Here is a 12,116-nt window from a genome sequence, read left to right on the forward strand (position 1 = left end):
AAAGTGATTAAAGGCCGAGACTGATTGAAGCGAAGGTGGTTATTACCGAGGGTGGAACAAAGACACGCGGGCCACAGCGTGCAGATGCGGCCGAATTTCCTGGCCGGGCTTCCTGTGGCCCCTTACCTGGACGGGTCCCTGTTGCCTGGCTAGTGACTTGCTGGCCTTGCTGGCTGGGGTGCCTTGGGAGTGCCTACCACCCAGCAGCCATTGTCCCTCCAGTTCCCTGGGGGCCTGGTGGCCAGGCGTGCACCGTGTAGGAAGTCGGCCCCTCCACTGCAGTCACAAAGCCAGAGCTGGCTAATCTATGGATGCTTAGTGCCAGCTCCAGAGAACAATCGGGGGAGGGGGGCGTGCCTCCAGCCAGGTGCTTTTATCAAAACATGGGACAATGCAGTGGCCCAACTGGACCAGGGCTTGGGAGCTCAGGCCTGGTCCTCTGCTTCTGGGGTGTGGGCCAGCCTTGAAGGGATGTGAGGAGCGGCCCATGGGGGAGGGTTGGTTTGGGGAGAAATGCCCCAGGCTGTTTTTCAGGGGCCCCCTCAGCAGGCAGACGGGGTGTGTGTGCGCATCTGAGATGTCTGTGGCTTTGCATCCCCACCCCGGTTCTTAGACCCACTGGGTGGAAAATCGTCCCAAACATCCGAAGCATGAGCGGGGTGTGCCGGTGGTACTGGCGCGCCCCGACCCCCTCACGCCTTCGCTTTGGGGATCTCAGAGCCCGTCTTGTCTAGGAGCCCAGAATGAGCTTCTCACCTGCCTGGAGGGTGTGTCCCCTCGGAGAGAGGTCCTGGGTCGAAGGTCAGGGGAGGAGCCTGGAGGGTGAACCTGGCTCAGTCATGGGGAGGGGGTAGGTGGACCCCATCTCTTGCTAAAACTGTTAAAACTGGGGCCTTTAGGGCCGGATCCATAGCACAGCGGGGAAGGGGTTGGCCTTGCAGGCGGCGCACCGGGGTTCAATCCCCAGCACCTCGTTTGGTCTTTTGAGCACCTCCAGGAATGACCCCTGAGCGCAGAGCCCTGATGTGACCCCCAAAACAAAACAAAACAAAACAATGTGGGGGCCTCTGGGGACTTGGAGGGGGAGCGATGCGCAGTGGAGGAAGGCGGACCCCACTGGGCAATTTTGCTCCTCTCGGAGCGCGAGGTCTGCGCTCAGTTTCCCCTGCAACCCTGGTCGGGGTGGGTGGAAGGGTGGGTGGCCGGGCTGCTGTGTCAGCGCGCCTCCATCCATCCATCCATCCATCCATCCATCCATCCATCCATCCATCCATCCATCCATCCATCCATCCATCCATCCATCCTTCCATCCATTCATCCATCTATCCCGGCCCACATCCCAGGGTAGGGGGCCACCCCGGGGATCCAAGGCACCTCGGGGCTGGCAGGGTGGGGAGGTGAGTGAGACGGGGCCAAAAGGGGGGTGCCCCCTCTGCGTGCCCCAGGCCCGGAGTCAGAGGCTGGGATCTGCGGGCGCCACTTAACCCTTGGGGGGCTCAGTGCGCGGGAAGGAAGGGAAGGCGGCGGCGAACTTTGCTTAGCGGCGTCCATAAAAAAAACCTCCAGCCGGAGGAGCCCCGCGCCCCAGGAAAGGGGAGGCCTCCCCCCTCGGCCCGCCCCGCGCCGGCCTCCACATCCGCCCACATCTGGCCGCGGCGGGGCGCCCGGGGGGAGGGTCCGGGGCGCGTCGATCGCCGTCAGTCCGCCCGTCCGTCCGTCCGTCCCCAGGGTCGGGGCGCAGCGCACTGGGGCGCACAGTGGGGCGGGCGCGCAGGACTCGGTGCGTCCCCGCGGTGACCGCTCGGGCCCCCCCCGCACCCCACCACCACCTCCCCGCCCCCCAAGCCCCAGCTCCAGCCCCAGCCCCGGCCCAAGGCTTTGACAGGCGGGCGGAGCAGCCAGTGCGCACGGCGCGGGCGGGCGAGGCCGGAGCGCCGTGCTGGAACCCGATCCCCGGGCCGGCGGGGGCGGGCCGGGGGCGGGGAGAGGGGAGCGGGGCGCCCGCCCGCCTCCCCCATTCATTCAGCCGAGCCCGGGGGCCGAGGGGCTGCTCTGCCGGGCGGGAGGGAGGGAGCGCGCGCGGGGGACCCCGGGCCGGCCGGGGACGCGCCTCGCGGCCCACCCGCCGCCACCATGTCCGACCCCGCGGTCAACGCGCAGCTGGACGGGATCATCTCGGACTTCGAAGGTGGGTGCCGAGGGGGCGCTGGGGGGGAGTGGGGGAGCCTGGGGGACCCCTCCCCGAATGCCCAATGGGCCGCCGCGCCGCGCACCGCCCTCCCGGCCGCTTCCTTCCTCCCTCCCCGACTTGTTTGTGATCGCCGCCGCTCGGGGACTAACTCGGGGCTCTCCAGGCGCGCGCCTCTCTTGGACACCCCCGACTGCTCTCCGTCCTCCCGCTCGCCCTGCCACCCTCCTCCGTTTCTTGCAGGCCCCGGGTGGGCGTCGGGGGGTCTCGGCTGCAGTCTTCATCGCAGTGTAGGGGCCCGAGGGGCCAAGCCGAGCCTGGACGGGCTGGAGAGGGTCTGGAGCCTCTTTGCGCGCGGCCCGGGGACACCCCAAGGACACCCCCGACCTCCCCAAACCGCGCGCCCAAAGGGGTCGCGATGCTTAGATCTTCTCCGTCCACCCCCAGCCCTGTCCAGTTCTGGGGACACCCCCAGGCACCTCCTGGAAGCGGGCAGGCGCGGGCAAACAGGGGCGCACAGCGCTGGGGTCCCCTCCGCGAGGGTTCCCAGAAGGGCGAGCCCGGGGGCTGCACCCCGAGCTTGCCAGGACGCCCGGGGCCGAGTGCGCACTTGGAGGCCCTCGTGACCGCGCGTCCCGGAGCCCATAAAGCCGGGAAGGGAAACGCACACAATGGTCGGATTCGGGGGCGGCTCCGCCCCTCCAGGGTCCCCAGGCCGCCGCGGGCAGAGCCGGGGCCCGGTGGCTGGGCGGAGCGTCCAGGTACCCCCCACCCTGGACTGCATTCTCGCTGGGGGAACCGGGTTTGGGGGTTCAGCCCCATCTTCGGGGGGGCCCTCTTGAACCCCAGAGTACCCCACCTTTCCAGGGCTGGACCAGCTGGACGTGATGGGCGGGGGAAGGTGCAGCTGGCATCTGTGGGCACCTCAAGGGCGTACTGGGATTGCATGGCCTTAGAACCCGGCCTTCTGGACATTTTGGGGGACTCCCCTGTCTCTGCCGCTCCCCTACCCCCGAGCGGCTGTTGCTTGGGGCCTCACCCCACTAAGGGACAGGGCAGGAGAGGCTGCCCTCTGCCGGCCGCCCCCCGGGCTCCCAGAGCGCCTGACTGTCCACTGCACCCCTGACCCACAGCCGGGCTGGCCGCCCGGATTTCTGGGCGGGGGGAGAACGGGATGTGGGGAAGGGGGGCCGGATGAGGAGGCAGAGATTGGGGGTCACGTGGCTCGCCGCTGTCACGTAGTTTTTGGGAGAGCTGCTGGCTCTGCCTGACCCCCCTATCTCTATAGCATCTGCACCCTATGAGATGTGTCCCTCAAATCTGAGCCAACTTTTTGACACCACTGTGGGGTAAATCATCTCAGTCTGAGGACCCCGTGGGATTCCTCATGCTTCAGGTTGCCTGAGATATAACCCAGAATTTTCCTGAGGTCCCCCCATTCCTGCATGGTGTATGCCAAGCCCCCCACTAATAGATACCGTTGGAATGACATGCTGTTGGGTGATGGTGTGGGTCTGGTTTTGTTTTTGTTTTTGGGCCACACCCAGTGGTGCTCAGGGGGTACTTCCTGGCTCTGCTCCCAGTAATCATTCCTGGCAGGCTCAGGGTACCATGTAGGATGCGGAGGGTCGAACTCTGGTCTGTTTTGGGTTGGCCAACTGCAAAGGAAACAAACGCCCTCCTGCTGTGCTATCACTCCGGGGTCCCTGCTTTGTGATTTTTTGTGGGGATACTCCTGTATGTGCTCAGAGGTTGTTACTTTCTTGTTTTGCTTCAGGGCTTACTCCTGGCTCAGTGCTCAGGAAATCATTCCTGGCAGGTGCTCCAGGCATCCTCTGTGGTGCCAGGGACTGAACCGTGAGCAAGTGAAAGCGCCGTCGCCCCCCCTGTGTGCTCTGTCCAGGCTGGGTTTTTGTTTTGGGGGCCCTCTTGGGGTCATATGCAGAGATGCCTACTGGCTGGTGGTGGGCGGTGGGAGTGACCGTGGGTGACCAAGGCTGGCAGCACGGGCAGAGGGAGGAGCTGGGCCTTGAGCGAGTAGCAACTTGGTTGCAGCCTGGGGCGAGGGAGATGGAATCAGCTGGTACCTTAGGGGCTGAGGATAAGAACCTGCCAATTGGGCTGCCCTGGGGAGGCTGGGCCATCTGGGCGGCCTCTCTGAGGGCACCCGGAGAAGGCGGCACCTCACCTGCTGGCCTGAGGGCGCCTGCGGGAGACAGCGGACTTAGACCCTTTCAGCGAGCACCAGGTGGGTGGTTGGAGGGTGGAGGCTGGGCACTGGGAGCCCTGCGCCCAGGGAGGGTGCCAGGCCCTGGACTCCTGCCCTGTGGGGAGATGCAGGGCTGGCAGTAGCCTCAAGGCACAGGTGCCTGGGCAGGAGGGTTGGGCCAGGGTGTGTGACTTGCCCAGGGCACCTGTGTGTGTGTGTGTGTGTGTGTGTGTGTGTAATGCCTCTCCAAAATACCACCACCCCACCAAGGGCTGGGTCTGTCCTTCCTTCTCAGCAGTTTCTCTCTCTCTGTCTTTTTTATTTTATTTTACTTTATTTTATTTTATTTTATTTTGGTTTTTGGGTCACACCCGGCAGTGCTCAGGGGCCACTCCTGACTACGCTCAGAAATCACTCCTTGCAGGCTCGGGGACCATATGGGATGCTGGGATTCGAACCAACGTCCTTCTGCATGCAAGGCAAACACGGTACCTCCATTCTATCACTTCAGATCCCAGCAGTTTCTCTTTTTCACTTTGGGTGTTTTTGGGGGACCAAGCCTGGCAGTGCTCAGGGTTGATTCCTGGTTTTTACTTTTTTTTTTTTTTTTTTTGGGCCACACCCGTTTGATGCTCAGGGGTTACTCCTGGATATGAGCTCAGAAATCGCCCCTGGCTTGGGGGGACCATATGGGACGCCGGGGATCGAACCGCGGTCGGGTCAATCCTACGCTAGCGCTTGCAAGGCAGACACCTTACCTCTAGCGCCACCTTCCCGGCCCCATAGCCGATTCCTGGTTTTATGCTCAAGGATCACTGAGGGACCAGGGGTTGAGTCCAAATGGGCTCCATGCAAGGTGAGTGCCCCTCCCTCTGTGTTATCTCTGCCCCCTGTCCTGCCCTTGGTGAACCCCCAAAGAGGACTTTGGGGCTATCAGGATCCCCTTTCCTGCTTCCAGGGCAAGCAGATAACTTACTTTTGTGGGGTTATATTTTTTTTGGGTCACACCCGACAGCGCTCAGGGGTTACTCCTGGCTCCACTCTCAGAAATCGCTCCTGGCAGGGTTGGGGGACTATATGGGATGTTGGGATTTGAACCACCGTCCTTCTGCATGCAAGGCAAACACCCTACCTTCATGCTATCTCTCTGGCCCCATTTTTATTTTTGTTTTGTGGCCTGTGTAACACCTGGCAGTGCTCAGGGCTGACTCCTGGCTCTGTGCTCAAAGATTGCTCCTGGTGGGCTCAGGGCATCGTATGGGGCACCTGGGAAGGACCCCAGATTGGGCAAGTGAAGGCACTGCCCTGCCCGCTGTGCTGTTCCTCTCCTATCTCTGCAGCTCTGGTAAGGGCTGACTTAGCCGCACCTCCTGGAGGGACCCAGGCCCTCCCCCACTTCACTCCCATGCTCCTGCCCGCCACCCCCCATGGGGCAGCTGCGCCATGACCCCTTCCCCTGGGTGTCCTGTGGCTGGTGGAGGCTGGGTGCTGGACGATCTGTTCTTTGGGAAGTGCCGGTCACATGCGTTATCGCTGTGAGGACAGTGTCCAGCCGCTGCCCCCCGAGTCCTCCCAGCCCTGCTCGATGGACAGCACGTCCTGGAAGTGCCCAGTTAGAACCAAGCGCGTTCTCCAGCTCAGGTGCCCACTGCTGCCACCCCTCAGGGACTTGCCCTGCTGGACGCTTGTGCAGGGCTGTGGGGGGGACTCTGAGCTGTGTCCCAAGCCTCGGGGACACTCCTGGTCTCATTTTTCTGAGTCGGGATTTGGGGTGCCCATTTGCTGGCCTCAGACTTGGCCACTACACAGGTCTCTGTGTCTGCCCAGATGGGGTCTGGGGGGCTCCACTTGGGGCCCACATGGCATGGATGTGGGGGACCCTGGGGGTCATTTTAGAGCAGCTTTGGGGGGTGCCCAGAAGGCTCTGGATGAGGCCTGTGGGCAGTTAGGGCGTCCAAGGTGTGGAGCATGGGACAGGTCTGTGGGCCTCAGTTTACCCACAGTGGAGTTCCATGCATGTCACTTTGTGATGTTTATGCTGGGGGGCCATGGAGGGTGGGATCGGATCATGTGCCATAAGGAAGTGCTGGAGCCCTACCTGTTGGGGGTCCCCACTGGTCCCTGGTGTAGAGGTTCAAGGGTTCCCCGGGGGGGGGGGGGCACCATGACTCAGTTCCAGGTGTGTGTGAGGGCACCCTGCCCAATAGCCTTGGCTAGTCTTTTTTTTTTTTTTTTTCTTTTTTTTGGTTTTTGGGCCACACTCGACGTTGCTCAGAGGTTACTCCTGGCTGTCTGCTCAGAAATAGCTTCTGGCAGGCACGGGGGACCATATGGGACACCGGGATTCGAACCAACCACCTTTGATCCTGGATCGGCTGCTTGCAAGGCAAACGCCACTGTGCTTTCTCTCCGGGCCCAGCCTTGGCTAGTCTTGACTGGGAAGCTGGTCCTGAGCAACAGTGAGCCATCTACTCCACTAAACCTTAGATGTCCCCCACCCTTGGCCCCCTGCTGAGAATATGAGATTTCTGGGGGCACAGGGGGACCCCACAAAGAAGGACAGCATGCAGGAGGCAGGCGTCCACTAACTGCAGCCCTGAATGACCCCTGGGACAGCCCCGCAGGCCTTGTTTGTGGGGGACACAGTCTTGGGGTGTTGGAAGAAGTGGGTGGAAATGTGGGGTGTCTGGGCAGTTCTGCCCTGTCCAACCGGATCCTCCCAGTCTGTTAGTCCAAGCAGGGTAGGGGTCCCCTTTATTCTTTGTGCCTGCACGGGCACTTTTTCCCATCAAGCCACCAGCAGGGTGGACATGGGGGGCAGGTCCTCACCTTCTCCTTGGAGGGGTTCATGGAGGGGCCCAGGGGGAGGTTGCATTTTTGGGTGCAGCTCTGAAACCTGGCCCGGCCAAAGCCGTTCTCGTTCCGAGGCTGATGTGCCCGGGAAGGGCCTGGGCGTTGGCCACCAACACTGAAGGGTTTTTCCCAAATTTGGAGGCCCCAAGAGATGCTCTGAGTCTGCCACTCTGGAACTCTGGAACCCTCTGGAACACGGTCCCAGGAGTCTGCCGACCAGAAATCTCCCCACAGACCAGACACGGGCGGCCCTCTGCCCCCACCCCTCAGACGCTGCTGGCGCCTGGGGCATTTCTGGGCTCTGGCTGTTTGGTCTGGCTGCACCCGGATGCTCTAGAAACTTCCAGTGTGTTGTCAGTTGTGAAAGTGCTCAGAGGTTAGGGAGGGTGCAGAGGACAAGCAGGCTCCGGGGGATATAAACACCCCACACCCCCATATAAACTACCCTGTGTGCCCCAAGGCACCCCAAGTCCCAGCACCAGCCCCTCTGGGGCCTTCTCCCTATTGCTCCCAAGCTCATTGCCCCAAAAATAAGTGGGGGTCTCTGTCACCCCCGAGAGAGGGAGAGGCGCTGCCCTGTCCATGGCCTGGTCACTAGACCCGGGAAAGGACAGCTGGGCCCCCCCTTGCAAAGAGCATGTCGGAGCCATCACCTCCCACTGGGACCTGAAACAGCCTCATGGGGATTCGGGAGTGAGGGGGCCTACTTCTGACCCTGACTTGAGGTTCAACAGTTGTTCCCGGGCAAGGAGGGACCAGGACACTTGCACATGGGCCTTGGAGGGTGGGGGGTGTGGGCCAGGCCCCTGTTCCTGCCCATGTGAGGGGAGGGCCCCCAGGTTCCCCTGGGATGAGCCATTCCACCCTACCCTCACCCTGTGCTGAGTGCAGCGATGGTTCCTCTTTGAACAGGATGGGGTGGTGGGTGGGAGCACTTGGGAGCACCTGTGTGAGGGAGGGGAAGGATCCTGTGGGGGTTTCCAGGCCTGACTGATCCTAGGGCCTCTTCCCCGTGCAGGGCCGGCTGGATGTTTCTGGGGGTCCGTCCCCTTGTGGGTGTCCCAGGCTCCTGCCTTGTCCCAAGGCCAGTTTGTTTGTTTGTTTGGTTTTTGGGTCACACCTGGCAGTGCTCAGGGGTTCCTCCTGGCTCTACGCTCAGAGATCGCTCCTGGCAGGCTTGGGGGACCATATAGGATGTCAGGATTTGAACTACCGTCTTTCCACATGCAAGGCAAACGTCCTACCTTCATGCTATCTCTCCGGCCCCTCTTTTTTTTTTTTTTTTTTTTTTAAACTTATTGATTGATTGGTTGGTTTCTAGGCCAGAACAAGCAGCACTCAGGGGTTGCTCCTGGCAGGCTGGGGGACCAGATGGGATGCTGGGATTCAAACCGGGTCCCTCCCGGGGTCGGTTGCATTCAAGGCAAACGCCCTGCTGCTGAGCTATCTCTTCAGCTCCTGGATTTTTCATTTTTTCTTTTCTCCACCTCCTCAGCAGTGCTCAGGGCTGGACCAAACAGGGTGGTCCTTGGTAGCTGCGGGTCCATACCAAGGACTGAGGGTGCTGCTATGATGATGGGGGTGCCCAGGGTTATCCTCCCCACGATGCTGAGAGGAACTTGGTGCTGAGCGTGAGGTTTTCCCTTCTCTGGAACTCTCTGTCCTTGGGGTCAGCGGCACTGTGGGGCTGACGAGTGTTTATTTAGTAGCCATTTGTGGGCGCCAGCTAGGTTCTGTTTAGGGTGTGTTTGGGGGGCGGGTATCCAGGCCCAAGTCCAGGTGACATTAATCCAGGAGAGCTTCCTGAAGGAAGGCATGTGCAAAGGAAGAATTCCTTGTTTGTTTGGAAGAGCTGAAACAGCTGCTGAGCATCCTCCTTCCTGGTGAAGGGGAGGGCGGTCTAAGAAACTTGTGGGTCCCCCAGACTGTGGTCCCCAACTCCAAGAAAAGCACAGCTGAGCTTGGCTGGACTGGGGTACCCCTGGAGGGAGGGAAGAGGCTGGTGGGGGACAGATGGACTGGGCTGTGTCCCCCACTCAGATACCTGTGTCTCTCCTCCTGCCCCAAGGGTACTCCAGGCTTCTGCAAACAGCTGCTGCACTGCCCCCCCCCCCCGATTCTTGGCCTCTGACCCCCCAGCTGTTCTCCCCACCCGGGCACTTCCTCTGGCCTGTCCAAGGCTCTGTCCGCACAGCTGGTTCCTTCATGGCTCAACCGTGGGGTGGGGTGGGGGGGCCCAACACAGCAAGAACAGCGCTGTGCTGAGCTGATCACCTCAAGGCAGTTTGGCCCCTGTTGCTCCCCATGTCCCTCTTGCAGCCCCTGTCCTGCTGCACCACATTGAGGGCCCCTGGGCTTCTGGGGTGAACTCTCGGCCGAGCCCGGGCAGCAGCAGCCCCGGGGCCTGTGGGGTGGGCAGGTTCTAGCCTGCCCAGCTGGGGTGACTGTCCCCAGCTTGTCCCCCTCCCCAGGCTGGGACTCAGGCACTGGGTGCTGGCCTCGCATCTCGGCCTGTGAACCCCATTGGGCCTTTGTTCCACAGCACCCTGGGATATTGGGGTAGGCGGGGACTGAGTGCTGGTCTGGGCTGGGTCTTGTCAGGGTCCCGGTGTTGGGTGGGTGAGAGGCTGTGAGCCGGGGAGGCCCGAGTCCTGTGTGACATGCAGTATGGATGCCTGTGTGAATGTGCTGTGCGGATGCTGTGTCGACATGCTCTGTAGAGGTCACGCGGATGCCAGTGTGGGCATGTTATGTGGACATCCAAGTGATCTGTGTAGACACCTGTGTGGACCTGCTGTATAGACGCCGTGCAGAGGCGGGGTTCACAACAGATGAACCCCGTGTGTTCCTGATTCCGTCTGTTCCCTGAATCTGTCATCAGCCACAGATGCAATGTTCTGGAGTGCCCCCTGAGCACAGACTTGGGCATAGTTGGAGGCTGGGAATGTTCTGGAAGATCACTGGGTGTGGGGTGCTGGGGCTGATGCGGGTCCTTGAGTAGGAGACGTGCCATTGCTCCTGAACCCCCGCTGGGGGTGTCCTGGGAGAGGGTCCAGCCGAGGCTCTGAGAGCAGCTTTTGGGTTTGAGGGTCTCCTCAGGATCCAGGTGAGCGTGGAAGCTCTGAGGGTTTGTCTCGCTGGCCTGAGCTGCTTCTGGAAACTTCTCCCATACAGTAAGCTCAGCTCTGGAGCCTTCAGCCCAGAGGGCAGACACTGGTTCTCAGCAGCCAGTGAAGGGGTTCAGTACCCCCCTCGGCTCGGTCATGGGGTCAGGCTGCGGCTGTGGCTTATTCCTGGGGGCTGGGGCAGCTGGATTCCGGGTCTACCCCCCACCCCACGACCTCTGCACCCTTTGCCCTGGTCTCTGTCCCTGTAATTAGGCCGGAGCGCACTCGCACTCGGGTCTGGGCACGCCTGCCCCGAGGACACCCGACTGCCTCCCCCCCTACAAACGGCAGCTCCACCCCTGCTCTGGCGCCTCCATGGCCTGTACCCCAGTGCAAACGGCACTTTGTTCACACGTGTGCTGTACAGCGATGTGTGGTGTGGAGTGTGCTCACATTTGTGACAAGCAGGCGTGCACATAAGTATTGTTTAGTTTTGTTTTTTTGGCTTTTTGGGTCACACCCGGCAGCGCTCAGGGGTTCCTCCTGGCTCTATGCTCAGAAATCGCTCCTGGCAGGCTCCAGGGACCATATGGGATGCTGGGATTCGAACCACCGACCTTCTGCATGCAAGACAAATGCTTTACCTCCATGCTATCTCTCCAGCCCCGCACATGAGTATTGTGAGTGTGACACATGTAAAGAGTGAACCTGGCAGGCCTGCCTGACAAGCATGTGTGACAAGTATCATGCGTGCTTGTGAGGGTACATTCATGTGGAATTTATCTGCGCCCATGTATGACATGTATTTGTGCATGCTGGCAAGTACATGTGTGTTAGCAAGCATATATGTGTGGCGTGCTTTGAGTGCATTTGTGTCTGTGCATCGTCAACCTCCCTGCCTGTCCCTCCTTGTCTGCAAGAGTTGGGGCATTGTCCCCGGGACCCGCACACTCTGGGGTGAGATTGAGTGTCTCTGAGTCTCCCAACAGAGTCTCCTACTACCTGATAATCCGGAAGGCCTAGGTGCCAAGTGGGGGACACAGGTATGGGGAAGATGAGGAGGCCCTGTGGCAGGGGCAGGGCTGACAGCCTGTCCTTTGGTCTGGGGCTCTGAGGGTGGGTGAGAGGGTCCTCAGCCTCTGAGGCGTCAGCCTGGGATTTGGGGCTGGTAGCTGCCCACATCCCCCCGTGCCCACCCCCTCTCACTGCCATTGATCAGGCAACCTTTGACCCCAAGAGCCCCTAAGAAGGACCAGAGCCCCCCCACCCTGCGGCCGGAAATTCTTGCCTTATCTCGGCATCTCCCTCCTTCTTCATCCCTCCTCCCTCCGAAGAGCTGCAGCTGGCTTGGGGCTGGGCCCCCCACGCTGTCCCCTCACCCCCTGAAGTCCTCCTGCCCTGAAGCTGACTTGCATCTAGAGCCCGCCTACGGCCGAGCCACACGAAGGGGCCCCTTGGGCACTGCCAGGATCCCCTTTACCATGTCCCGGCTCGGCTCCCCATCCCCATGGCCGCTGGCCCCAGAGCCTCCTTAGGGCCGCCCTGGAGCAGCCAGACAGCGGGAGGTGGGCATGAAGGACACTGATGGTCTGGGTAGCTCGTCCCCTGGGGAGCAGGTGGGGATCCCTAGGTTGCTGCTGCTGAGACTTTTCTTGTGGGGGGGGGCCCACAGACCAGCCCTTTGGAGACCCTCAGAGCCCAGTGTTTAGAAGTGGCCCTAGCGTCTCAGAGTGTCATGAAGTTGAAGGGAGATCATGCC

At 61.3% G+C, this 12,116-nt stretch overlaps 1 protein-coding gene across 2 annotated transcripts in view; it reads left to right on the top strand.

The window, feature by feature from the left end:
- SEPTIN9 (septin 9) overlaps positions 1–12,116 on the top strand; it is a 70,330-nt gene that overhangs the window by 21,752 nt on the left and 36,462 nt on the right. The window contains exon 1 of one of the 2 annotated variants that reach the window (XM_049776204.1): positions 2,039–2,188. The exons of the other annotated variant lie outside the window; for it this stretch is intronic. Within the exon in view, the coding sequence (XP_049632161.1) occupies positions 2,134–2,188 (55 nt within the window). The 5' untranslated portion in view covers positions 2,039–2,133. Of the gene's footprint in view, positions 1–2,038; positions 2,189–12,116 lie in introns of those variants that run through there. 2 annotated transcript variants of the gene reach the window in all.

This window comes from Suncus etruscus, chromosome 1 (assembly GCF_024139225.1).
Source record: "Suncus etruscus isolate mSunEtr1 chromosome 1, mSunEtr1.pri.cur, whole genome shotgun sequence".
Taxonomy (NCBI): domain Eukaryota; kingdom Metazoa; phylum Chordata; class Mammalia; order Eulipotyphla; family Soricidae; genus Suncus; species Suncus etruscus.